The sequence below is a fragment of the Centruroides vittatus genome, unplaced genomic scaffold (genome assembly GCF_030686945.1).
Source record: "Centruroides vittatus isolate TY-2023 unplaced genomic scaffold, ASM3068694v2 contig_181, whole genome shotgun sequence".
Taxonomy (NCBI): Eukaryota; Metazoa; Arthropoda; class Arachnida; order Scorpiones; family Buthidae; genus Centruroides; species Centruroides vittatus.
The window spans coordinates 672,177-699,742 of NW_027121109.1; the positions used below are offsets into that span (position 1 = coordinate 672,177).

At 34.3% G+C, this 27,566-nt stretch overlaps 1 protein-coding gene across 3 annotated transcripts in view; it reads left to right on the top strand.

Annotated features, from left to right (window-relative positions):
- LOC136969807 (endonuclease/exonuclease/phosphatase family domain-containing protein 1-like) overlaps positions 1-27,566 on the top strand; it is a 53,108-nt gene that overhangs the window by 14,769 nt on the left and 10,773 nt on the right. For all 3 annotated transcript variants that reach the window (XM_067264078.1, XM_067264079.1, XM_067264076.1), the window contains exons 2-6: positions 4,755-5,788; positions 14,155-14,206; positions 18,510-18,638; positions 20,921-21,049; positions 26,221-26,332. In XM_067264078.1, coding sequence (XP_067120179.1) covers positions 4,833-5,788; positions 14,155-14,206; positions 18,510-18,638; positions 20,921-21,049; positions 26,221-26,332 — 1,378 coding nt within the window. In that variant the 5' untranslated portion in view covers positions 4,755-4,832. The remainder of the gene's footprint in view (positions 1-4,754; positions 5,789-14,154; positions 14,207-18,509; positions 18,639-20,920; positions 21,050-26,220; positions 26,333-27,566) is intronic.

Here is a 27,566-nt window from a genome sequence, read left to right on the forward strand (position 1 = left end):
AATATGCATGCAATAATAGAAATAACTAAACATTAACAGTAAATTTGTTAAAGTCGAATGTGTTTTAGTTATCCTGTGCGAAATCCATGTTGGAAAACTGTGTTTACTACACTCAAACTTTCAAAAAGTGTGTTTAATTAGCTTCTATTCTCATTTAATGTGTAAATATTATTGGCAGTAGCTTTGAAAATCGACGTTAAATATGTTTTATTTGAATGTATCCTGGTATCCAGCATAAATCGGGCAGGATTTGTACCGGATACTGGAGCATTAAGTGGATAATTTCTTTCAAGATGCATTTAACATAACTTTTTCTTGTTTGGTTCATAAATAATATCGGCAGTGGCGTCGGAGATTGGCATTAAATGCGTTAAAGTTGAATGTATCCGGACGGGGGTTTGTGCCCGATAACTAGGAAATTAGTCATTTAATGCCGGCAAACTATGTAATTATTGTTTTTAAGTGTGTTTAATTAATCTTTTCTCTTGTTTGATATTCAAATAATGCTAAAGTTCGCTTTTACGACGAGTATTAAGCAGATTAAACCTATGCTTGCACGAGATCCGAAGTGGTAGAAGCATTACTGTAAGTAATAGCAGTAAGAAATTAATTAGTGATTGCATGTACTTAGTAAATTTAATTTTTAAATAAAATATTGTAATTCAGTTTAAGGGATGATCATAATTAAATTTGTTTTAAGGATTTAAGCTTAAATTAAAGTAGGTACGTCTTAGAATGTGTCAGAAAGTCCTCTTGCTTAATAAATTTCACCAAAAGTTAGTTAATATGACTGAAATTTCTAAAATTTCTTGCAAAATCTGGGGAAAATATCTTAAAAATTGCATAAAATTCCTAATAATTTGATTCTAAACTGATTAATTTCAAAGAAAAGAACTTAAAAAATGCTCCGAACCGTTTAATTTGTTATATAATCGGAAATGTTTCCGCGGCGGTTAGTAAAACCGCTTTATTGATGATTTTATCGTCCGATTGACTCGAATATTGATTATGTAACGGCAAGAGTTTCCCGTAGGATTTGGAAAACTTTGATTTTTAATTAAGTTTCTCGTGTATTTTCCGTCGAGATTTGTACGTAATATCTATTAAAGATCTCTGTGGTGCTTCGCCGTTCGATTATTATTTTAGCTAATTACATTTTATGAGCCACTTGTGTAGAATTGCGTTAACCTTGAATTTCAGATTTAATAGTTTATCATCACTGCTTATTTTTTGATATAATGTGCTTAAAATATACTTAAAAGGATGATTTTTTAAAAATTTAGTCGTTACAAGACAGAGGTTTTTGTGTTAATTGGTGTCTGACAAGTTTATAATCGTGCAAAAATTGATTTAGTAATGGTTAAACTGTTTATTCTGGATGATTGTTTATGTTTTCAATTGTAAAATGTGTGTATATTTGCTTACTTTTTGTTGTTTTATAAATTTCATATCTGTCCCAGTTTTTTACGGAGACAGACAATAGACTGTCAGACAGAATTGTCTGCAGTGCTTTGCATTGTCACTTGATGTATCTTCATCCTGAAGCTGCTTTTAGATTTGAAGATGTGGAAGATGACAAACTTCTTTCATCTGAAATGCTGCAGTGTGTTGAAACATTAAATGACTAGTTCATGACAAATGGTTGTAGCATGTTGGCAGTTCAAAGTAGGTTTTACCATCCGATTTCACAGTCAGTTTATGTGTATTCTATGTAGAATATTGAGTTTATGTTATCAGGATGAAGAGTGGATGTACCAAAAAAGACTGAGAATTTGGAATTTTCGTCTTGGCGTAGGAATTCAGAAGTATGACGACGATGATCGAAATCAAAAATTTTCCTTACTTAATCCTATACACATTTTATCATTATATTGAGATTTCTGTTGCAAAACAACAGTGATAAGATTTTCTTTCAAAAAGATAACTATAAAATGTAAACAGTAATGTCCTCTAAAGCAGGGTTGGCCAACAAGTCGATCGCGATCGACCGGCCGATTGCCATGCTAATTTTGGTTGATCGCTCGTGATGTCTTGACTTAATGTATTATATTTGTAACCGAACGCAACGGCATGCATGCAGTTATGACTCGACTCGTAAGCAGTGCACCTCGTACTGAAACACAGTGTATAAACATAGTATGTATTTCACACCTCCCCCTCCCCACTTAGATTATGCCTATGACAACAAGTTGATCGCGACACATTTTTAAGATAAAAAGTAGATCTTATGTACACGAAAGTTGGCCACCCCTGCTCTAAAGTGTCAAACATTAACTTTCATTTATATACCTGTCGACGACTACTGAATGTAATTGTCGGAAATCTGAACCAAAGATGAATATTTTTATTAAATTAATTATCTAGTACCTATCTCTAAATTGATAAACGTAACTTGCAGCTGTTCGAATGTGTTGTCAGAATTAACTCTGGGTATAAGCGAACAGTAGGAGAGGAGTTATTCATCGTGTATCTGGCAGGAATAACAGATCGTCTTGCAGAGAACGCATCGACAGTGTCAAAGAGCAGTATGAATATAATCTGTGGATGTTGAGTGGTCTCGCTTTGGATGTAGAATGATGATGAATGCTTATGAAGGAAGGCATTTAGATGTTAATGAGCACCGAGCATCTGTCAAATAATCAATCGAATTTAAATAAGACACATCACTTGTTCTTCAGTTATTAAGAAGTTCTTAGAAATATACAAGACAATGTAAATTTTATGCCAAAATGGCTACCAGTATTTAGTTGAAGATTTGTCTTTAAGTTTATTTGGATAAGGCACATTAGAGATGATGAAATTTCCGAAGAGCCTCGTCCCGACTTCCCATCAATTGTACGGCCGTCTGGATGTGGCCCGCTAAGCTCTTTGGCTACATCTTGCTGATTGCAAGTCCCTGCCACCAAAATAAAATTTGAATTCTTTTGTCCTTACTTGGGCCTTGCTTTGCCTTTAACTAATTAAGATTCTCGACCTTATTTTTTGGCTCCGGCATCTCGACGTTAAGTCGGGATGTTTTGTTCTCGGTTTACAAATAAAGAATTATTCCTTTATCAATTTACGTTCGTATTGCCGTAATATATTACAGAGAGAATTATACGTTGTTTGCCATACCTGTTAAATCGCTTGCTCGTCGTACGTTTGTAACATAACGAATTAATTTGATAAAGTTAATTTACTAATTAGCAAATTCTACTCGTGGTTCGATAATTTCACGTTTGGGTCTAACTCCATTCGTTTATTTATACAGTTTTTCCATAAAGAACCTTACGGCCACGTAAGTTATCTTACGTCGGATGCATTTTAACATTTTTAATGACTTTGGTCTGTGTGCAGTTACGTTATTTATACACAATTCTCACGAATGATCCTCATATTTAAATTTGTAGCATGTGCGTCTAAGATTTGCCCACTCGTGAATTAATAAGGAGCAAAATTTTTCCAGTCAAGCAAGTTTTTTAGTCCTTGGAATGCGATAAGGTTGCGTGTTTATCTCCAGAATCATCCGAGATCGTCCATTCTTCCTTTGCTTGATAAATTATATTAACCGGTTCAAACCATAAATTTAAACCGGTGTTTTTTATTAACTTGTGTGTTTCCAGTAATACGTCTGTTGATGTGATCTTATTATAAAAATTTAATTTTGTAAATATAGTTTTATTGTGCACGAAGCTTAATTTGGGTTTATAGACACTGTTGTTTAAAAAATGGAATTATGTGGAATTTGTTTCGACGCCGTCTTTCGAAATTTGTTACTTGTAGAAATTTCTACACGTGATTAGAGAATTTATGAGAAGAAAAAGCAAATTAAGTGACAATTTATGTAAATATATTACTACTTGCCTGTCAAATTCATTTTTCTTTGATTATAATCGGTATTGTCATTTCAAATCTGCCCTTTTTCGGGTATGATTTTCCCCGTTGAATGCCGTTAACACACCTTTACTATCCTAAGTCGGCACTACACAAGTAAAAATCGAAAAGAATTGCTGTAGGAATTGCTCTGTGAGATATCCTATTCAATAGTTTTCCTTAAATATTCGTTTGATATTCGAGACACTTTACAATGGTGGCCAAACGTTAAGAAATGCTAATATTTTCAATACCATTAACGGTTAATTTTCAGGTGTCAATGGTACGAAGGTGGAATGCCGGTTAATGAGTGGGTAGAAGGGGACCATAACGGTGGCAGTTAATGCAAAAGACTACAGAAATTAAGTTCTTTACACTTTACCCACCATAAAGATATGTCGATTAATTTGGTAGAGTAACTATGGTGGTGGTTTTGTCTTTAAATACCTTTTGATTTGACCCGACATGCCCGAAATAGGGTCCTAATTCTTAAAGGTTTGTTTCGGCATTTTACTAAAGAGAAATTTTACAAGTATATTTACTAAACAATTTAATTTTGTCATAGTACGTAATTTGGTGATTTCAACCGGGGTGCCGATCGGTGCCATAACAATTCTGCACATTGACTAAAAGTATAAAAGTGCAATAAATATACGTCGATTAAGAAGTACCCCTACTTCTTAATCTAAATTAGAAGTAACTGCGTAAGTTAGATGATAGCCGGAAGAGTAATTGCTTGGATTACGGGAATCGCAGATTATGGTCCCGTTACGAACACTTCTTTCTCCAGAATGGGTAATCTGTAAAGTAAAATTTATATAATTACTAATTTATTATATATTTATATCAGTAAATTGCTTGACATTTCTTTGATTTTAATGATTTACGATTATTTTTTGCAGTATTTTGTTATAATGATGACGACGGAAAGGAATTCTACGGTTCTACGTTCCTCTGAGTTTATCTGACAGTGTGTTGCGATGGGACAGTGCATTGGGAGTTCTCACCAATTGGATTCTCTGGACGAACAACCGAAGACGCGATTTTACAAGTCAAAAAATGGTAACCTGAGTGCCACGTTTCACATCCTCGACTGTGATCTGCACTGGGATTTACTAAATGTAAATATCGCCACGGAAGAACAGCTGATGACCCTTCCGGGTGTGAATCGTGCAATCGCCAGGAACATAATTGATTACAGGCAGGCAATAGGCGGTTATAAGAAGGTGGAGGATTTGGCTCTGGTGTCCGGAGTTGGCGCTTCAAAGCTGGAACATTTTCGTGCAGAAATATGCGTAAATAGCCGTCGTAAAATACCAGACAGTCTCGCCTCGTCTCGAGACCAGAGCCTGGAGTCCTTGCTCAGCATAGAGACAAATTCTCGTCACCAGCGGCCGTCGCCCCTGAAGACTGTCAACGTCAACACGGCCAATATGTTTCAATTGATGACAGTTCGCGGGATGAGCCAGGAAATGGCAGCCAACATAATTCACTACAGGGAAAGGAAGGGTCCCTTCAAGAACATTGATGAATTACTAAAAGTCAAGAGTGTCACGCCACAGAAACTTTCAAGAATGAGGCTCTTTATAATGGTAGATACGTGGACTATTAAGAAAGACAATAGATCATTTTCTCCTAGCACGCCTCAAATAAACCCCCTGTACAAGAAAAGGACACATCACAGGAGAACAAAGTCTGCTCCTCCATGTCACAGTGATATTAAAAAACTGCGTACCATCGATGAGTCCACACAAGAGGTGTATGAACTGCTGTCCAGGAAATGTTCGAGACCCATACCCGAAAAAACTTTCTCGTTTACTAACAACGGACGGCCGTGTTTCAGAGTCGGACTGTGGAATCTTCAGTGTTTTAGCGTCGACAAGGCGAAAAATCCTGGCGTCATGGAGGTTGTCTGTAGGACAATTCTCGAAAATGGGTGAGTATTGTATCCATATTTAATATTTTAGAGCATTTCATTAATTTAGACCTGTAATAAATTGGAGCCGAACATAATCTCGATTAATCAACTGATGTAATTTATCTTAACTTTAAATAAATCCCTCTCCGATTAGCCGTCCTTCATACAAATTGACTTCTAATTATTAAATTACTTAATAATGTCTTAGATACACTCTACAGCTGCAAAAGTAAATGCTTTTAAGAAGAGAGGAAAAAATTCCATAATTTAATTTAGTCAAAGTTGATAGGATAATTGATGTTCTACAAAGTTTGTATCGCAAATTGTTATTTATAAATGCCAAGAACGAAGCGAAAGGCATCTTAGATCAATTTGTAAAGCAATTTATCCATTACTTGTTGGACGCATCTTGCGTCAGCTTTGAAATGTTGCACCAATTTTCACAGCAGCTAGGAGTAGAAACGGACAAATTCTCACTTATTGGTATATCGGTCAATGGGATCCATTTCCAATTCGCCCGAGACCGTTTGCCATACAACAAACTAAAAGTTTACTTCGTCTTTCATTGATTTATAGATTTGATCTATAAATAAATATCTGTTTTATTATCTGTGTTCCGAAAGACTGGCTATCTGTCGTCGTGATTTGATCCGTGTACTAGTAATCGTGTCGCCGCTCGATCAAAACCGTGTCAGTTGATAATGTGGGTTTCTAACTGATAGAAATAGATTATTTTAAGAATAAATTTAAGCTTCATTTATTATCCGTTTGCAAATGTTTTCTTAAAGGAAACTTCCTTGTTTTGGTTAAGTAATACACTAGTTTAAATTACCGCATTACAGGTGTGCAGCACTTAACGACCGGGATACTCTCCGACAGATACATTGTTAAGTGAATTGTAGTGTGTGCTTAAATGGTGCATACCCATATGTGGTTTAAGATTGTAATATAAACTATTTTTCAATCAAATCGAAGATGCTCCACAACCTCAAACCGTGTTCTTGAAAGTTAGTAGAACAGTGAAGTACCGATGTGAAATCCGAGCACGGGCAGTAGTGTGTATTTTTCATTTTCCTATGTCTTCGTTCTGCATTCGTTACAGTGTCACATGCTGTGTGTCACTCATACACGGTCAGTATATAACGACTTTTTAAATCCATTTGCAAGGAGCTTCCATTTTGTTTATTTTCTGATTTGCACATTGTTTGCACGGGCAAATTTCTTACAATAATCTTCCAATTGTTAGTTTAATAGCGGAAGTGTAGCATTTACGAAAGTATACATATTAAATGTATTAAAAATTTCAAATACATAATTACAAATATGACAAAAATGATTAACTTGCAATGTATAAAATTACACTTTCGTGTATTGTGTATTATGTAGGTCGACCACTTTCTGCTGGATCACATTAACTCTGCAGAAACCTGTAACGACGTTGCAGTAACCCGCAACGTCGTTACTATATTTGCAGATTTTCTTTTTATATACTATTTAGTTGCGTGATTTTGTTTTAAAATGTGTATTTTATAATTCAGAATAGTAGAAAAAGAAACAAAAATGCTTTGCTAAATGAAATTGCAAGTGTTAATTTTCGTAATCGAAAATTAATTATAGTTTATTGTGTTTTTTGTAAAATCATCCTCGGAAAATTTGTATCGTAAATCATTTACTAATCATTTACAATGTGTTAAACGTTTAATTTAGATGACATTTTAATATTTGAGACTATTCAAACTGTTTTTTTCCACTTGTGCATGTTAGAAATAACATTAATTTATGTTAACTTTCTAATTTGTCGAATTTGTTATGTTAATTTGTCAGCGTGGAATTAATTGTTAAATTTGAGCTTAAACTTCCTAAATGACACTGTGTAAAACTGGGTTTGGGCTGTCGTACGAACCTCTATAAACAAACAAAATAAAGTGTAATCAAAGCAAAATGTTGTTTGCACGTAACAACACGACACAAACCGGATTAGAATGCGATCAGATGAAAAGTTGGTAGCGAAAAGTCGATCGATCAAACGAATCAAAGTTTGGCAGAAGTCGAGATATTTCGGACTTTTGACAAACTGGTCTGATGGTTGCCGAAAGGGGACAAACTGGCAGTTCATTTCTACTTCCTAGTAGTCTGTATATCACTGCAAACCTAGCTTAAGTAGAGAGCGATACTGCTCTTAAATTGACATTTTATATCGAAATAAGATGCTAAGCCTCTCAAGCAGGACTCAAATGAGGAACAAAATGCACGATTATTTTGCAAATGTGAAGATTTTAATTCTATGTATGTTAGTGTGCTTTCAGTAAACGTAAGTGCTTGGGAAACCATCTACAAATGCACGAGCGCAGAACAGTTTTAAACTTGTTGTTCGGAAAGGTTTGTTACGTAACATTGCAAAAAATCAGTTTCCGAGTCTGCTTTAAAAATACAGTAAGCTCTGAAAGGATCGATAACACATTATTTGTGCTCAAAATGTGCAAGCAAGGATGAAAAAATCTGTCAGGACAAGGGGTTGCGTATTCACGAAGGGGTCTCCCCAACTGAATGACGAAAGTGACACAAAGCTGGAAGAAGTTTTGTATTTAATTACGAATTAAATTGTTTATTAAGTGTAAAAAATCAACTAAGATAAGGTTTTAAGTACCGTTTCATTCAATTGTTTTTGTGTTTGAAGCTAAAATTATACTACCTTTGGATTGGTTTGGGTTCCGAAGACATTACGGCTTCATTTGATAAAACAAAAAAATGCATTCTTCGAAGTTTAAAGCCAGTTTTTTAAACCTTTGACCATTAACGGTAAATATTTGTAGTATCAGAGAAACCTCTTGTAGTCAAGGCGACAATTAATACTTACTGTAGTGCCGACGGAGTGCATTTACGGAAGTTACTTTTTTTGTAAACTTGCCATTTCTGCACACCGGTCATTTAGTAGCGGAATCTTGAGACGGCATGTTTTTTGTGATATGCTCCGCAACATAAAGCTACTCGATCGTTTACTCCTTAACTACTAACTCTACGGATTCCGTTTTATTTTGGACTCGTAGAATTCAATTAACGACACGATATAACGTCGATTGGGTGTACCTGTTGCGACTGGCTTTCGACCGAAACGTGCTCCCGATATCTGCAAGTATTAAATCGCCAATATTTAGCCAGAAAAATGAATTCTTTCCGGTTAGTTATTACGAGAATTTCTAATTAATTTATGAATTAATTAATTAAAATTTGATTTAATTAGTCTAAACAAACTGCATGTAATTTAAACAAGTTGAAACGATTCAAAAGAGGAAACAAAAATGCACTGTAAACTTTTTTTTATTTTTAAAGAACAATGAAAAGCTTAGAAAGAGAAAAACACGGCCGTCCTTGAGACTCGGAAGAACACGTTTCGACTCACCTAATCGGCGCGTTTAATTCGTAACAAGTTTTCTCTCCAATTTAATTATATTTAAAATTTTTATCTTATCAAATCTGCGTCTCATAATTAAATTTATTATTATTTTTAATTCGGGGGAAAAATTATGTAGATAAGGCGACTATTTATAGACCGAAAAAAACTATTTCCTGAATGTAAAATAGTCATGTTTCCATGGCAGCTACTGTCATATTTTATACAAATGATATTCCTAAATATTTCTGTCATTGTTTTAAATTTAAATATTAAAATTTATAAGGGGTGGACGGATTTTTGTCGGTCGTAAAATTATTTTTTCTATTGTTAACTATCGAGTCGAATCTCTGTGCCGCCTAACCGGCGAATTAATGTTCTTTAAGTATTTCTGCAGCATCTCGACGATTTGCCTCTCGAAAATGAAGTTAGATTGTAGAAAAGTTTAGAATAAAATTACCGTTACACAATATTTTTTGATTTTTATCTCAAAATTAGTCGAGATACTCTTGTTTTTTGTTCCCGTTCTCGGTAAGGAAGAGAGAAAATGCAGTTTTAATGCCTGTTGTGGTGATAAAAACTTTCAAATAGCCGTAGGAGGATGCTTCCGACGTTACACAGGAAGCACTTATCTTGCCTAACGTGATCCAGCTTAGTGCTTTACCAAAACATGTTCGTTGTTAATGGAAAAAAATTGCTGTTTTCTTGTAAACTTGTTAAAATAGTTTCTATATTTTAACAAGGAAGGATGCTTAACGTGTTAATAACATAATTAAAACCTCGTCAAAATTCGGTATATTTAAAGATATGATTGAGTTTTTAACGATTTTAAACTCATTATTGATTTATGCTCGAAGACCCGTAGTATTTAAATGAGTAAAACATCTGCTCGATTTAAATTCTTTTGGATGTTTTGCCCATTTTTAAATAAAAACGGTCGCAGAAGTGTCGTTTGTTTAAGCAACGTTGTCTTTGAGCTTCATTAAGGACGAGTGTCGGGATTTATGGGCCGTTGTTATGCCGTAATATAAAAATATCCCGTAAATTCTGGTTGATCTATCTAACAGCATACTGCACTCTTTTAAGTGCTATGCAAATGGTGTAGTCGGTAAAAATGCAGCGTTCTGCTATCCACTTGACAGAAGTTGCTTGGATTTTTTTAATGCTGTCTGTAAAAGAAAGTTTTCCAGTTTAATAACTGTCCAATTTTTGTGTATAAATAAAGGCCGAAACATGTGGACGGATGTTTTTTCACTCGAAATTAGGCACGGAATTCTGCACCGGCACACAAGGATGGATATTTATCGTGTGGGAGATGGAGGACCGGACTAGATTGCACATTTTTCTCGGACGTAGATAAGGCAGTGATATTCCTCTGTGATAAGGCTGTGTATTTCCTTTCGTTTCCACTGGTGTATTGTCACATTTACCAAAATTTCTCGGAAAGGAGGCTGCATGTTTGCTCTCTATTCGACCCACGTATTGTCGTGTTCCACACCAAAATAATTCTGGGCAAAAATATATCCATCTATGCATTCTGCTCCAGTGACTTTGACTACTTACTATCAGATTATTATACAAATCTGCTTTGTTAATATCTTAAAGTAATGCTCGTAAAAATGAAAGATAGACATCGATACGAATTTATTACGTGACTTGATATTACGAACAGGGATTGCAATTGCTGGATCCCTCATCCAGCAATCCAGCTGGATCCAGCGCATTCTTCGGCCTGCTGGATCCGCAAATACTCAATTAACTTTCTAAATAATTGTGCAAAAGTCTACGTTGTCGCGTTGCCGCTTTGCTAACTACTAGACTGCTACTAATTACTTACTCACTACTTTACTAACATTAATAATTAAATTACTTATAAATAAACTATACTTTAATCAATCCAGCAAAATTTAATAAAATAATAACGTATTCAATTGCTTTTAAGGATCTTCCTCAGTTACAAAAAACATACAACATTAACTATAGAACATAAAATGTGTTTGGAATAAATATAAAAAGAATAGTGCTTAATTACATCCCAGTTTTTTTAAACAAGATACATAGTTGTACTGCCAGGTCTGATAATTTTCGTATTGTATACCGACGTAATCCCACTGTTTTCAAACTTTTAAGAAACGATAAAAAGAGAAAGGATCGGAATTCAACAACGGGTATATATTCGGTGCCTTTACACGACCAACGTTTCAATTCCGAACTTGTTTATGTGGGTGCAACGATGCGCAGTTTAAAACGAAGGCTCGAGAGCACAAATATACAATCAGTAAGAACCTTGACAACTCTGCGCTGGCATCGTACGCAAGACAGAAGGATGTTAACGTCCAGTGGGATCGAGCGGCAATTATAAAAATGACAACGAATAGGCAAACGGTCAAACATCTTGAGAGATTGGAAATCTGCAAGGCGCACATGACAACTCGTTGTATAAACCATAGAGATGCAGACTCATTGTCTACCATGTGGAAATCCTTTTACATTAATTAATGTTATTAACAGACAATGCTGGTTTCGTTGGATCTTATATACAGGGTGTTTTTTTTTTAAACTGATGGTACTCAGAGACATCTGTAGAGCAATCTAACAGCTGGACTGTCGCCAAATTTGGGAGAGTGACTAAGGACAACATGGGGAAAGATTCCGCGAAGAAAAAAGTAGTACCCAAATTTCCCAGTAGGGGTGGATTTGGTGCTGTTGTAGCAAAACAGCTAAGAATCTGCATAAAATCCAGCTGCAATTAACAAACACACGAATGAATAATCAGACAGGTTTCAGTGTAATAACGAAAGTTTAATTAATCAGCAAATAACCTTTTCCCTTCTTCAATGTGATCACCGTCCTGCTGGACAACTCATTGCATCCTGAACACCGTGTTCTCTATGGCCGAACGTAACATGTCCGCAGGAATGTTCATCACAGTTCGAGAAATGTTGTCCTTCAAGGTCATCAAGTTTGGGACACTACCAAGATAGACCTTGGACTTTAAGTAACCCCACAGGAAAAAGTAACATGCGGTTAGATCCGGGGAGCGAGGCGGCATGCAAGTGGAAAAAAGCGACTGATGACCCTGCTGGTAGCTTTTTTGCTACAACAGCGCCAAATCCTCCTCTACCGACAAATTTAGGTACTACTTTTTTCTTTACGGAATCTCTTTTTCCATGTCGTCCTTAGTCACTCTCCCAAATTTGGAGACAGTCCGGCTGTTAGATTGCTCTAAAGATGTTTTTGAGTACCGTCAGTTTAAAAAAAACACCCTGTATATATTTTTTCCGCTATTTATTTTGTTTATTTATCTATATTTTGTCCATTTGGGCGTTTTCCGTTAATTTTTATATTTATTCTGAACACATTTTATGTTCTATATTTAATGTTCTATTTTTTTTGTAACCGAGGAAGCTCGTTAAAAACAATTGAAAACGTTACTATTTTATTAAATTTTGCTGGATTGATAAAGGTGTAGTTTATTTAACTTATTCTACTTCCAGTACATAGTTTTATATACTTATAAATAACTACAGACTAATATGTAGAGCCTATATATGAAAACTGGTAAGACTGATAGTTACTGGATCCAGCTGGAATGATTTCAATCCAGCAAAAATCCAGCTGGATTCAAAACACTGCTGGATTGCAATCCCTAATTACGAAGAATGATTTCTCTGTTACTAAAACTATGGAAGAAGAGAGTAATTTGATAATTATCTGATCTGTCGGAAATGTGATCGATACGTGCATATTAACTATGGATAAGGGCGTAGTTGCATCGCTATCTTGTCTAAGGATTAATATATAATTACCGAAAGTCTGAATTATACGTGTGTTTGCATTTCTTTCTTAGTCTCCTACATACATTATAAGGCTTCTAACTATACTAGTTGCGTGTTTTGTATGCAAGAGATACGTATAAACACTGTTTTCTGTTCCCAGAAGTGATGTTTATATTCACTTACTTTGTCGGAACGATGCACTTTTCGACCGATCGATCGTCGAGAAACTCTTGCATGTCGTAACAATACGCAGAGAATTTCGTTTCGTCTTTACTTTTTGCTATTGCTAAAGGCAAATTAGCAAAATTCCTTTTGTGTTACGATTTGTAAAAAAATTAGGAAAGTGCACAGAAAAAGTTTCGTAAGTAGTTCGCGAAATATAAAAAGATTTTGCAACTTGCGCCAAGTGTGTCCGACTAATTTTAGATGCATCGTTTTATGATAACGCAGAAAAAATTACGCTAGAAAATAATTTATTTTTTCTTTTTTGTTACTAGAAAAGCTAAAATTCGGTTAATTGTATCAAAATATCGCATATAAAAGATACAGACGTTACTTTGTCACGACAAAACCTTCATTACCCGAGACGACGATATTTCGAAGCGATTGCTTCCAGTTGTCGTCATTCCAGTTATATTGCAAAAGTATTAAACTAAATTACAATTATCGATTGCCGAGTTCATTTAGAATGGTCACCTGTTTGTAAAATACTAAATAATTTGATTGTCGACGCAGCTTATTGTAGTTAATTTATAAGTTACGAAAGGCCAAAAGTTGTGCCACCTACGAGATCCTAGCCCGTTCGGGGATGTGCCCTGTTGTCAATATTAATAATTTTAATTGGGTTTATTTAGATTAAAGGTTAAAATAAACAGGTGTTTATTGTATAAATATTTAATGAAATATCAATTTAATTTGTATAGACGGAGGAACAAATTAGTTTATAAATCATAATAAAAATAATACATTTACCAATCGATACGTCCTGTTAACATCCTTGTTATCAATAATCCGATCTGGCAGTAAACACGCGGAAGAGTAAATACGTCCAGATTTTACAGAACCGTTAACGATGATAAACTACGTAAGTCTGTTTGCATTATGCAAGACCTATTAATTTATCGAATGTGACGATTCTTACGAATTAATATTCGACGACGTGTAAATGTTAAATTTTACTTCGAGTAATTAAAAAAACGTTCTCTTTTCTTTAGAATAAGCCTGGTTGCCGTTCACGAAGTAATTTCTGACAATGCCTTAGCTCTCGTAAGTACATTTTAGCTTATAAATTAATTTTAATATTGTTATTTTATTGCTTGTTTAGCTTTATTTTGCATATTACATGTGCATTATAACAAATAAAGGTGAATTTTCTTAAATTTATGAATGAATTTGTGTGATCGAATTGAGAATTTTGCAGTTTAGAATATTTAAAAGTATAAATGCCTCTGAAAACTTCTGTGAGTTAAATGCATTGTGGCGACGCACTGGTTTTGTATTGTGTTTTTTCTTTTTATTTCGCAACATTGGCACTCGACCTGCTACTAAATTGTCAACAACGAGTGCCAATGAATCTTTGTTTTGCTAATTTAAAGTCTTAATCTCTTGCCACATTTACAAAATATATACAAGTCGATTTAAACTTTACCGTGTTGATAGTATAAACGTCCGTACGTTTGTCGGTGTATGCGTGCATTATTATACACTTGCAATCGAATTACATTACTAGACACACACTGCAATTAAATTAGTGCACAATATAGGAAAATTATTGTTTCCCAAAATAAAATATGCCATTAAACAAATAGCATTTTGTACTCTAATAAATAATAATGAAAACTCGAAATATTGGAGGATTTGTCATTCCGAGAATACATACATCATTGGTAGTATCGCACACAACACAAGACTGTCCACACCTGCTATCGGTACACACGTGTGACATTTATAACTAACCGAAGGGTGTAAATTTTACAAATTATAATAAATTAACACTATATAAATGTCAGGAATGTTTAGAGATTTATTACAATATTGATAAATGACAAACATAAGTAACCATTACAATCACGAGAAGATACTTGACGTACAAAGCTGGTGTGTGCTGCATACTAAAACAATCTTGTCACTTAACGGAGGCATTCAATTTCAATATTATTATGTTTTAAGAGGAATATGGCAGAAAAGTTATGGGCGTCGCATTACTGCATGTGAAGTGAGGTATTCGGGAGGAGTGTATGGTTCAGAAGGTGAGTAAATTGGCTCTACAATGACTTAGAGAGAATGAAAGAATTATTGAAGAGCGTATACACGGGAAGCATAGAAGGGGTAGGCCGAGAGAAGTATCTGAATGTAAGGTGTTGAGTCGGAGAAGGAATATGAAGAAGTACACTAGAAGAGACATGAGTGTATTTGTAGCAAAGAACATGTGTCTGGACAGGAAGGTGTAGAGAAAGTTACAATCCTATAAATCATCTGAGTGGACGATCTGTAGGATTGTTGTCTCCTTTTGCCTGCTGCTCACCTTTTAGGATCACGAGAGTAAAGTTAGACTAGCATCGCTATTAAACTAACTTGACGATATGTTTATTAAATTGACTCATTAGCGAGGTTGAAGCCGAAGTTTTAAACGCGAAAACGTGTACGTCGGACTTTTGGCGCTGCTTTCCCGTATGTCTAGAAGTTTGACAATGGCGTTTAGAAAGTCAGTGGACTCGTGCTCGACATTCCAAATGCCATTGTCGAACTTCTAGGCTTACAGGAAAGCGCTGCCGAATGTGCAACGTACACGTTTTCGCGTTTAAAACTTCGGCCTCAACCTCTGTATTAATTCCAAATGATGGAAGTTACGGTAAACTTCAAGTATTGAATTAATAGTATTATTTCAAGTCTATATCAATTTGACATATATATATATACATTTGTGTGGGTTTATCACACTGGTGAACAGGGTTAAATTACAAAAATTACATTTCCATTTGTTAATATTCAAATGAGTATATTTAAGAATGCAAAGGAAATGTCTAAGTTACGCCAATAGAATAATTTTCACGGTAAATCAGCCATTAAAACTGCTCTATTATTTTGTGACGAATAACAGTTTAGATGATTATATGCTAGTCTGCAAGCGTTACGTTTGGAAAAGATCCAAGTGGGAGAAGTTGGACAATATATCCACTAACGTATTCAAATATTAAATTCGTACTCCTCTCCGAGCGTCTAGAATATTGTACGTAAGTTAAAAACTTAACAAGTGTACAATATTCAATTATTTAATATTACTAATTGCTAGCGATACGCCCGCCTACGATACCGAATTAATCTAGTTATTAAACTTTCTACAGAATCATTAATAATTTAGTATAATTTACAAAGTTTTAATGAGATTTCTATCATGTTTATAAGGTTATTTTTGCACGCGTTTGGCTTCTTACGACATTGACTCTGCTCCTCTAATTAGATTTTGATGTTTCAAAATTGTCTTCGATAGTTAATTAGGTCAATTCTTGAGAGAGAGTTTTTTAATTTATTGAAATAAGTGCACATCTCATTAATAATTTAAGCATTTACACATTAAAAGCATTACATTTGTAGCAAAACTGTTAATAAATAAAATCTCACGATAAAAAATGTGTGTAATGTGCCGTACGATGTCGGAAACATATGCACGATGTGATTTATAGCAAGAGGTTAGAGGTCAAGTACTGCAGAGAATCATAATATATACAAGTTAAAAATAAATATCGGTTGTAAAATATTACTGTTTTTCTTACAGAAAGAGCAAAAAATTTGAATTTTGACTTGTAGATTACAATTTATTTATAAATAACTCGATAATTGGATTAACTCTATGCCAAATTTCAAAAGGATTTAATTGATTTACGACTCGAGGTCCCGAGGAAATGTGGCGATGCTCAATTACTTCGTTTATCTATAAATTTAAATGGTCCGATATTAGATTATACTTTGGATGATTTTCGGTCGTAAAATGAGACTTCTAAACACATTAAACTGGTAAAATATACAATGTAATTATTAACTTTTTAGTTAATTTGATCGAAAATTTCAACGAAGATGGATTATTAAAATGATAATTATTAATTTAGTTAAGAGACGGTGCATAACGTCTACCTCTAGTAGCAAATTACTTAGTATTAATCATTAAATTAGCGGAGTTATAGCACAATTATTTAAGGCGATCATTTGGTTATGTTTCTATATATATATCGGGCTTCGTGATGTTTGATACACCGAAGATGGATTACATAAACGTAATTCTACATTATCCCATTAGCAAAGACGAGTAGAAGTTCATTACAATATCAATATTATTTTTCTAATAACTTCTAAATCTAGATAACGGTTAGAACTGCAGTTATTTAATATGGCATTACCGATACTTTACGACAGAATTATTATTAACGTAAGAACGAAAATCACTTTTTAATGTAGCCAACGATGAAACCGTACCTTATAAATGCTAACTTTAATTGCATACGGACCATTCTAGTGTTTCGAATGATGTTCGTTAGTGTCGCAGCCTGTTATCCGCAGTTTTAAGTTGTATTTTATTGCTTCTAGGACCGTATTTTCATCTGCAGTTGAAAGTGATAAATGAATCGGAATGAGCGATAGCTATTTAAATTTCTCTTCGTTGATATCTGCACATCTAAAAAGATATTCCGAATGTTTAAATTAGCAATTAAACATCTCATAAGAAGCTTAAGAAAATTAATTATAACGGTAAATATTTTGTAGTTGTTGTGGGTAACGATTGTCTAAACGAGGACGAATTTAGACTCGGTGTGGCCCTAAACAACAGCTTCTCCTTAATTGCAAAGCTCCTTAAGCCATAACACGAGACTCTAAGGTTCAACTTGTTTCGTTTACATATGTATAATCTGATCCTGCATCTAACGACGATGCACTCCTCGACAAATATTGTTCGTCAAAGATTTAACACAATTCGAGAGTCAAATTTTCATAAACAAGTAGTTTAAATGGTAAAATATTAATTCTGTAAGCTTAAAAGAGTCTCCTTTGATGTTTTTGAGCTATTTTGATATTATTAGATGCTTGTGCATAGAAACATTTGTGCTCGAGTCGACTAAGTCACATTCTAAATGTGATTAGTCGACTGCAGTGCAGCGTAAGCTTTGAAAATAACTTTTCTGACCTTCTATAAAGATGTTTTTTGTATATGTATGTATGTATATATATATATATATATATAAGCATATTAATTAATTAATTAAGGGTAAAATCATATTTAAATTCATTATTTCCTAATTACAAAGGAAAATTATACGTTTGTCTGTAAAAATTGGAGATAGAACATAAAAAGACAGGTAAATAATTCATTAAAAGTACTAGTTCCTCTCCGAGCGAAGGGTCAAGTTATCATTAGACTGGATTCTGGCACAGATCCAAGTGTACTTAGTTCTATCCAAAAGAATTGTGTATTAAATTAACAGGGGAAAAAAGCACTTCGAATAATTTCTAACGAATCGCGTTCATTAATTTACACGGTTGCAATTACCATACATTAATTTTAATGATATTTGTGTAGATTAGTGCAGAATTAAATGATCCGCAGCTGACGAATGTGGAAAATTGGAGCGGAGAAAGAGGAAAATGGAAGTACATCGCACCACCTGCCGAGCCACCTGTTGATAACGCGGCCGGAAAACATCATAAAGTAAGTCATTTGTTGCTATTTTTTAATCAAATTACGGGTCGCTTAGTTATTAGTGCACTCAAATATAACATTACAAATTAATTATAATATTTTATAACTTTAATATAAATAAATTTTGTAAGTATTTTCACATTTAAATCCTCTAAATTTGTCGTTTGGAATTATGCAAAGCTTTCCGAATTTTCTCCGTGCCTCGTTAAGTTTACGCTCGTTCGGATGCGGCAAAGAAGCGATTGATATTGCTGATGCACGCAAGCTTTAATAAAGTTAACGATTCACAAAACAACTGGACACATTAAAGACAGCAGAAAAAATATATTTAAACACGTCAAAACTGTAAAGTATACTTTTCCACTAATATAATTCATTAAAATATAAATTTAAAGTCGGTTTTATGTGTCCTAGATTTTGTTTTCAGGGTATTTATGTTGTTAAAACATTAACGGAGTTGCAAAATATTAAACGAGGAAAGTGCAGTTGCAGATAACCGACATCTAGTTAAATATTTAATGAAACTTTTATCAGTGTTTACGTTTGATCTGTCAAGTAGAGTGCATTGATTCTTGCCGACGATAACCGAAGAGTTTCTGTATATATTTTTATAAATATCTGAGACAATAATTAATTTCCTCCATTTCAAATTGATGATAAAATTTAAGAAGACAATAAAAACTGTTTAAAGCAAACAAACTAATTCAATAATTTGCAGTTTGCTTTAAAGTTTCCACCATATTATCGCATTTTTGACGTGTTATCGGCAGAATAGTTCAAATTCGTCGACTAATCGTCCAAATTATTGTAAGAGAGTTAAAGGTTTTCGAGGAAATGAGTTAAATTCACCCGCAGAAACAATACAATTGACCGGAAATTACGTAATTCCAAACAGGAAAGAATTTATTTTCCTTCAAGAAGTAGGCAGCTACACTGTTTGTTATTGAATTGGTGTATCACTTATTCTCTCTTTATCTTTTCCCTTGACATTTTCTCTTTTTAGCCTACGTCAAATGAAAATAATAATTGCGTAATGACACGATATAATTAAACTTTAAATTATTAATTTAAATAGTCATTTTTGTGTGTAAACGGCACCCGCAAATTCGTTTGTCTGCGTGTAAGCGAAGTCGTAAGTTGCCAAAGTTTATTCGGTAACGAATGACAAATTAATTTTTGTGGCAGTATTTTTTTATCCTCTAAAATTATTATAAACACTGATTATTTAGAGCAAAATGACACAAGTTACAAACGTAGCCATTTGCACCCCAAATACGAGATATAAGTGGCTATGACAATCTAAAAATATACAGTAGTAAGGTAAATAAGTGGCCTAATGTATGAAGCCAAAGGGCCCACCGGTGGCCAAGCGGTTCCATTCCCCGATCACCGGGAGTTCAGTCGTGGGTTTGTGCCTCACCAGGACGGGCTGGCCACGTGGAGTTTTCCGGGTTTTCTCCACGTCTTTAATGCCTGAATAGAAGTCAATTACACTTAAAAGACCTCCCTAGGCAGATTGCTCAAGTGTTGCATGCATTGCCATAACTTAAAACAAATAAACAAAGCCAAAGGTTATACCTAGTTTTGGAATGCGTCAACTCTGGTGACACAGAAAAATACACAAATGCTGAACTGGCTAAAGGATCTGTCTTGTGTTGGATCAAACATTTTTCGGGACTCTTCCTTCCATCCTGTCGTCGGATCCATTCGTCTGTGGTCTGTGTTACATTCAAAGTGAAAAATTCAAGTAAGACCTTATTTGAATTTTATGTTTTGAATGTTATGGAATCTGATGACAGGACGGAAGAGTTCCAAAAAATGCTTAGCATTTGTTCATTTCTCAGTTACGCTGGTAATTTTTTACGTAAAAAATTCAGCGGCAACCAAAAAATTTTGGAACATTTCATGTTTAAAAGCTAAAATGTAAACTACACTGCTTATATAAGTAATGGTACTTTCTTCTCTTGTTACACTTTGCCAGATGTGCTGCATATTTGATGATGGCTCAATGATTATAATTGTGTCAATCCACTCAGCTTACGTTACAACTATAAAACAACACAAATAGAAAAATTGACCCTTATTTGAGTGTTTTCAGTCCAAAACAATAAAAGCAACGAGTGTTGCAGTAGCTGATGCTGAAGGTGTTTGTCACTATGACTTAGATGTACAGTGGCTCAAAATATTGAATGAAAAAAGAGAAAACTTTAGTCTTTATCCAGTAGATAAGCGACAATAAAAGCAATTAATTTATCTTTTTGTTCTTTTAACTGGAACTCTCTAATTTTCAGATGTTGAGCGGGTTCCTGTACGATACGAGCCGAGGTTTGGAACTCTGCAGTCTTTCGCCGCTGACATTGGAGAAAGAAAAACTGAACGGATACGAAGAGGTCAACTCTGTAATTATGGGAAGATTCAAGGTTAGAAGTTTTTAAATTGTTTAAAAATATTATTAAAATAATAATTTCTATATTAAAAATTCTATTCTAAAGAACTTTCAATATAAATAATAGATTCAAATTGAATTTGAATGTGCAGGGTGCTTCAAAAATAAATGTTAATGCTAATACAGAAGTAACTTGTGTCGGATTTGTAGCGACGGGTGGTCGTCCACCTAATTCTCCAATATGCACAAGAAGTCCCAACCCTCGAAAAAGTATGATTCTATTAGTGCTGCCACGGTGACTGCGCACCTCCATGTGCCCACCATAGTGGGCAAAAGAATAAAAACCACCGAACACCTGTAGTCAGTTGTGGTTTTGCACTTCATAAACGGGCTAGGTACGTGGAGTTTACTGGATTTTCTTCACACGTCTAGTACCTAACAGAGGACCAGTTTTCCCGTAGAAAGTCCTCCCTTGAGGTAGACTACCAAGTATTGCATTGCCATATCCCATCAATATGATTTAATCCAATCCTTCTCTGTGTAAGTGTTAATATTCTTTTGAAGCATTCCGTATTTGAATTAAAAATCTTATTTCTAGGGAAATAATATTAGAAATAAACTGGCACATCACATTTTCATTAAAAGTTAAAACATTTAATGTTAATATGACAAATTAACACTTTTCCATCTGTACTCTACAGTTAATTGTGCGATTTAATTAATTAAAATACTTGATTTTAAAAAAAAACTATCCAAAACTGTAGTCTGTCTAGATATTGTGATTACTGGTGAAGATGTAAAGACTGTAATTACTAAAAGGAAATAGGAAAATCTGTAAAGTCTGTCCTTCGACCTCCCGAAGCTTTATTTTACAGAAATGGAAGGGGAGAGGACAGTAGCTTGAGTAGCGAGTTTGAGCAGGACTAGAGTTAAACGGTATGCCTGCATTTGCAGTCTGCCGGAGGTTGACAGAGACCTAGCAAATTGATCTTCATTGTGGAAGAGGCAGACTTTTAATCTCTGCGATAATTAAAACTTTTCTTATTTACTACTGGCAATTACTTTTATGGGCTTTAATGTAACAGATTTTGGAAACGATGGATCACGTCTGCTTATTCCGAGGCACCTGTCGGAATGGAAATTCGATATTTGAAAATGACCGTTAGTGTGTGGAGTGTTTCCTAGGCACTGTATCTTGTAGCTGTTGGTTATACCTTTATTTGGAAGCTTCCTCTTTACTACAATGGTCATTTGAATGTATTATTGTATCTCGTGAAAGTTAGTTTACTAGTCAACTGCAATGTCTTTATGTGTGACAGACATTTGGCATTACTGGACCGACATTTCCTTTGTCGGTCTATTATGCCGAGGGTCGGTATTACTTTGTGTATATCCCTTACAGTTTGCATATCATTACAATTGAGAAGGTACACCCAAAGTCACAGAAAATTCACTTCTTCCACCTGTCAAATGCTTTTCGTGTAACTCCCTTGTGTTGGTCTTGCGATTCATTTTGTCGGAATAACTTACATACATCAGTCTTTACTGGCACGTCCAGGTTCAGATCTTTACGAATGATGTTATTAACGAATGAAGTGACACACGGTACTTCTTTGCTCATGCTCTATGGGTCAGAGTATTTGGTGTGCCGACGGAATTTTTTACTTTTCCAACAACCTCCTTTGTTCTAGCCGTGGCCATCACATGTTTGGAACTCATTGGTTTTCTTTTGATGGTGATTCTGACATCTTTAAAACATTACTGATCGTACCTTTTAGAAACACAAATGCCACCCTCCAAAAGTCTCTTCTGGATTTAGCTATAAGATATTGGACATTTAGAAAGTTTGGATTGCCAATCCGGTTCAAAGGTCAATATGCTAAAATGAAGCAAGACTATTAAAACATTGATTTTGAAACTTGAATCAGCATAATGTTACATGTGCAGTAGTAACTGGAAGCACATGCTACTTTTTTCATTAATAAGGCTACAAACGTGTTCAAAAATAACTGAAAAACTCTCTGTAAAATGGACAGTTAGAATTTTCACGTATCATAAATTACCCGATTTGTTCCAAATTATTGCCTCTTACATAAGTTTTTTTTTGGATTTTACATTTAATACCATTGTAGGAATCAATTAAAATGATTTATAAATAAGTTTGTTGTTTATTAATTTTGTCAAGTTGAATCTTAGGCATTTGGGAAAGAAAGATTGGCGTTTTAAAAACATATTAAATAGGATCTTCCAAAATGAATGCTACCATTTTAATTTACTATAATGTTGATAATTATTATCTGAGAAGTATGCAGTGTACACCAATGGATAGAGTAACTGTTCAAGTTTTCTCTCTCGTCTACGTACGAACGTACGTCATCTACTAATCTAGGAAGTGCTGTAAATGAAGATGGGAAGTTTACAATGGAGAAGGCGTTTTTTGTTTTGCAGTTTGCAAAGTCAGAATTGCTCGTTATCATGTAGCAGGAGTTGTTTGCAGGAACTGTAGAATTGCTGCCACTGCAGAAATGATGATGGATGTTCCGTAGCAAGTGTAGTAAGAATTTGTGATCGGTCGGATGTATGCAATGCGACATAAGGTGCATGTGTTGAGAAATTGTAATGGGTAAACGTGAAACTCGGACCATTCACTGATGTTTTATTGTATGTTACGACATTCGTGGATAATAATTAACGTAATTACAATAATTTAAATAGTAGAATTCTTTTCGGAAGACTTTGTATATCAAATATTTTGTTGAGTGAGTAAATTTTAAGTATAAAATAGGAGGCTTTTCATTTTTGTTGCAATGTATTTGTAACTAAGCTAACATCATCTTTAGAAGTTCAATTAACTCTCTCTACAGTTCCTGCCGATTTCTTTCTTCACTTTGATCTCCATTGTTCTCCAAAGCTTCGAGAAGCTCGGAAAAGTCGTGCCGTAAAAAGCTTTCCGACGCCACTTACGGCTAATGGCAGCTTGTTGAATGTAAACTGTCACGTATGTTCGACAAAACTTATGCAACTTGTGTAAATATTTGCAAATTTATGGTTTGTTTACATTCTCTTGATCTTGATGCAATACACTGCGTGTTTGTATTAAGGAATTAAAATGGAATAATAACGTTTGAGTGACACAAACAAAATATAAGTTTTATATAAAACTGAAGTATTGATTGTACATTTTAATAATGAAAGAAATTTGAAAAGTAAATACACTTCGAGACATTTTTAAAATTATGTTTACTTGCAGATTTACTCTTTAAATACTTAATTGTGTACATTAATTTATAAATTTTCAGTCTCTGTTAGAAAATTGGTTGCACTTTCATTTAAATGCCTTAAATATAAATATAAATCTTCTTCATCACAGACAAGTTTTGAAGACAATCTTCAACTGTAATTGTTTCTTGTCTCGAAAATAAAGAATGAAATGCAACCTTGAATCTGTGTAACTTTTTGAATTATTTAATGCTTTAAATTTCAAAGCTCTGAAAATTTCTTCTACATACCTGGAGATAAAATTGTTTTCCTTGTAACCTGAGGGGGTTATGAGGAAAATTTGTATAGCAAAACCAGTCAAATAACTTTCTCTTTGGCCTTTTTTGTCTCGACAGATAAAGGAAATTCTGCCCAATCTTGCGTTTAAAGTGTTAATACAATAAACTAACCTGTGAACCAACTGCGTGTTTTTACTGTAAGGTACGTACATACAAAATTCAGTAATCCGACACCTGCTGGTTTGATTACATGCGAGATTACAGAGACTCTACCGTATTTTAATTCTGTAAAAAGTACTTTGTTTTGATACAGTTAACTTAAAAACTCTGCTCTAACTAAACTAAATATGACTTAAACAAGTCTATTTGAGAACTTCGGGTTCAAATCTCATTCTGGTACAGGTTTTCTAGATGTATCTAAAAATACTTACTCATTAAAAGTCCAAAATCTTAATTAACCCAATTCTAATCTAATGAGTTTTTGGTGTAATATTGGCATTTACACGGCGGGTGGAAAATAACTAGGAATTGAGAAATTGTTATAATTTTTGTAATAATAATACAATCGTAATAACATTTGTGTGTGCATGTACATCAATCAATGAAATTGGAATTTTATAATTCCCATTTCAGTAGTATGGGCAGTGACTGAGAAAGTTGCATGCGCTGTAGCAAAACGACGGCCGACCACTTATCCGTTCGGGAGTAAGCACAGATTGCCGCATGCTACGAGGTGTGGAAATCGATAGTTGCCATGCAGAGATGATGCATATGGCGAAAGGATGTCGTGCCACAATCCATTCAGAAACAATCAAGAAACATTGTTCAAACATAAACTGACCACGGGTTTGGCAGTAGGCGTACAGAGAAGTGGCTATCTGTTCACATCACAATCAGAGAAAAATGTGTCATCAGTGTCTATATTGAATTTTAAGGTGTGCAAAGATGCATACATTAAATATAGAAATTATAGTGATTTCTCAATTCCTATTTACTTCCACTCATCCTGTATAATAAATGTAATGTTGTAAATAGTTGTAAATAGTAAAATATATTGTAAATAATAGTATCATTTAATATTTGATACATTATTAATGTGTGTGTGTGTTTTTGAATATTTGCTTTAACATAATTCTATCTCTACTGTTGTTATGTTAATACTTCACTATTCTCTAGAACAGCAGTCGGCAACCAGTGGTCCGTAGAGAAATTTGGACATAGATCAACTGAAGGTTACGCAAAGTATTACAAAAGAAATGCAAAATGCTTAGTTGCTTTTTTCACTCATTGAGGGTTTTTTTTATTCGAATGTAAAACCAAATACAAAGTGACTATTATCAATAAGTAATGAACAATAAACAATATTGTGAGTTCAATTGTCATCCTTTGTGGAAAAGCGCTAAGAATTTATAAACTTATTTCAAACAAGCAGCAATGAACTTTTGTCATCATTATTCTACAGATTTTGTATTGTTTAAATAAATTCGTGATAGCGGTCCACGGAATTCAAAATTGTGAGTTTAGTGGGACGTGAGGTCAGAAACGTTGCAGACTGCTGCTCTAGAGGAGCATAGCTTAACATTTAGTAGATTAATTGACTTTACAAGCTCATTGCCACTTCCCTTTTTAATTAAAGTTTTTGCACAATTCATTGACAAATTATTTATTAAACTTTATAATTTAAATTGAATTTTGTTTTTTTATACAGATGGAGAAATTAGAATTTGTTATCATTAGCATTTACTGTAAACAAGATAATTCATTAGAGAAAACCTTTCATCTCCTGTCTGTAGTAGATGCCCTTCAAGAACAAATTTCAGGTAATATTTATTCATTTTTGTTTACAATTATGTAATTGCATAGTATAATTTGATGCAAAATATTGAATCTTATGTAAATTTGCACATTTACATATTTAAATAGAATACCAAAAAAAAAAAAAACTGAAACCAAAACAATGCTTTAAAGCAGTCAAAAATTAAATATAACGTCATTAAAGCACCCATTTTCAGTTACAACTTCTATCATATTCTTTGGTTAATATCAAAATAATCACTCTAGATAGACGATATTGGCGGCTGGATGGTCGAGGTTGGTCGAGGCGTTAATCTCAGGTTCCTCGGACATTGGGCTGAACCCAAGCAATCAAAATATAACCCTAGAAATTTTTCAGGGGTGGTTCATCCTGGATGTGTTGGACCCTGTTCCTCACCACTCGGTCACCTCTGTTGCAGACCTGGGCTATTCATGATTGATGTGATTAAAAACGTCTCTTGGTGCCTAGAAATGCTGAGCTGTCCACATTCCAATGGGGACAAACTGTTGAATTCTGGTTATGTCACTTTTAGGCCTGAAGCTAGAGCTGCCTAAATTCACTGTAAATAATGTTATACTGCTATGCATTTTGGCCAGTAAACTGTAAAGAAGCACCCAGGAAGAAAGTGATGAAGGAAGCTGAAGGGTGCTTGGAACTAATGGTGAGAAAGAAATTTAATGCCTCGACAAGATGGTGTCCATGCAATAAAACCGACCATTCCATGCAAACTGGTGAGTTTCTGTTCTTAAGCCAAAAATAACAATTGTGAATGCTAAATGTTGACTCAAATAATCCATGGATCATCTTAGCTGAGCCCGAGAAGATTACATGTCCTGTAGAGTGACGACTCCCAATTATCTGTTTGCCAGTAAATGATTGTCGTTGGATGTGGTGTACCATAGATTGGGACTACTTTGATCAAAATGACACAGCTGTTTAAAATGGCCACTAAGTCCAAGTAAACATTTCAAAATTAATAATAAACTTTATACAATACATGAATATATATTAACGACGACACAGTAGGACAACATATTAATGCCACTTCTCGCTAATGAGAGATATCAAAATTGCCAACAGCGTTACAGTACTAGATATATTTGAGAAGAAATAAGTGGAGCTAGTAGCTAGTATTTCCGACTGGGTCATCTCTCGACGACTCAGAAAAAAAGGTCATCCATTATTTCATTGGGAAGGTGACATCTGTGAATTCCCACACAATATGTACAGTACAATTT